At 39.0% G+C, this 415-nt stretch overlaps 1 protein-coding gene across 1 annotated transcript in view; it reads left to right on the forward strand.

Moving 5' to 3' along the window:
- The window catches only part of LOC119588701 (nuclear receptor coactivator 5-like), a gene marked incomplete in the record, with an annotated part of 28627 nt that overhangs the window by 27058 nt on the left and 1154 nt on the right, over positions 1 to 415 (forward strand). The window contains 1 exon segment of the mRNA XM_037937339.1: positions 244 to 415. Within this exon segment, the coding sequence (XP_037793267.1) occupies positions 244 to 415 (172 nt within the window).

Below are 415 nucleotides of genomic sequence, written 5' to 3' on the forward strand. Positions count from 1 at the left end.
ATTTTTTTAATCGCAATTTATCTAGTCCATTCTCTACATTTTCTTTGTGATTTTTTTCTTTTCCACTGTAAATATACTGGAAAAAGTGTACTGTAGTGATTACAACATTTTTATGGTTTTATTCATAGGTGAATGAGAAATTTATAAAATGTGTAGTTTTTAAGACAGTATTTATTTGTCAGGAATGTCCTGTATTTGGAAGGTCCTCGTACTGATTCTGGTTTTGGATACCTTGCTTTCCAGGAGCCAGTGCAAGTCGTCCCATGGCAGTTACATACCCTGGGTATAACTATGGCTCTAACAGTGTGGTTGGTTCAGGGACACCAGTCAGTCAGAGCACAACAGCAGCAGCAACAGCCAGTGCTGCAACTGCAGGTACAGCATTGACTGCTGCAGTTAATGTTGTCCCTCAGAA

Source organism: Penaeus monodon, chromosome 24 (assembly GCF_015228065.2).
Source record: "Penaeus monodon isolate SGIC_2016 chromosome 24, NSTDA_Pmon_1, whole genome shotgun sequence".
Lineage (NCBI taxonomy): Eukaryota > Metazoa > Arthropoda > Malacostraca > Decapoda > Penaeidae > Penaeus > Penaeus monodon.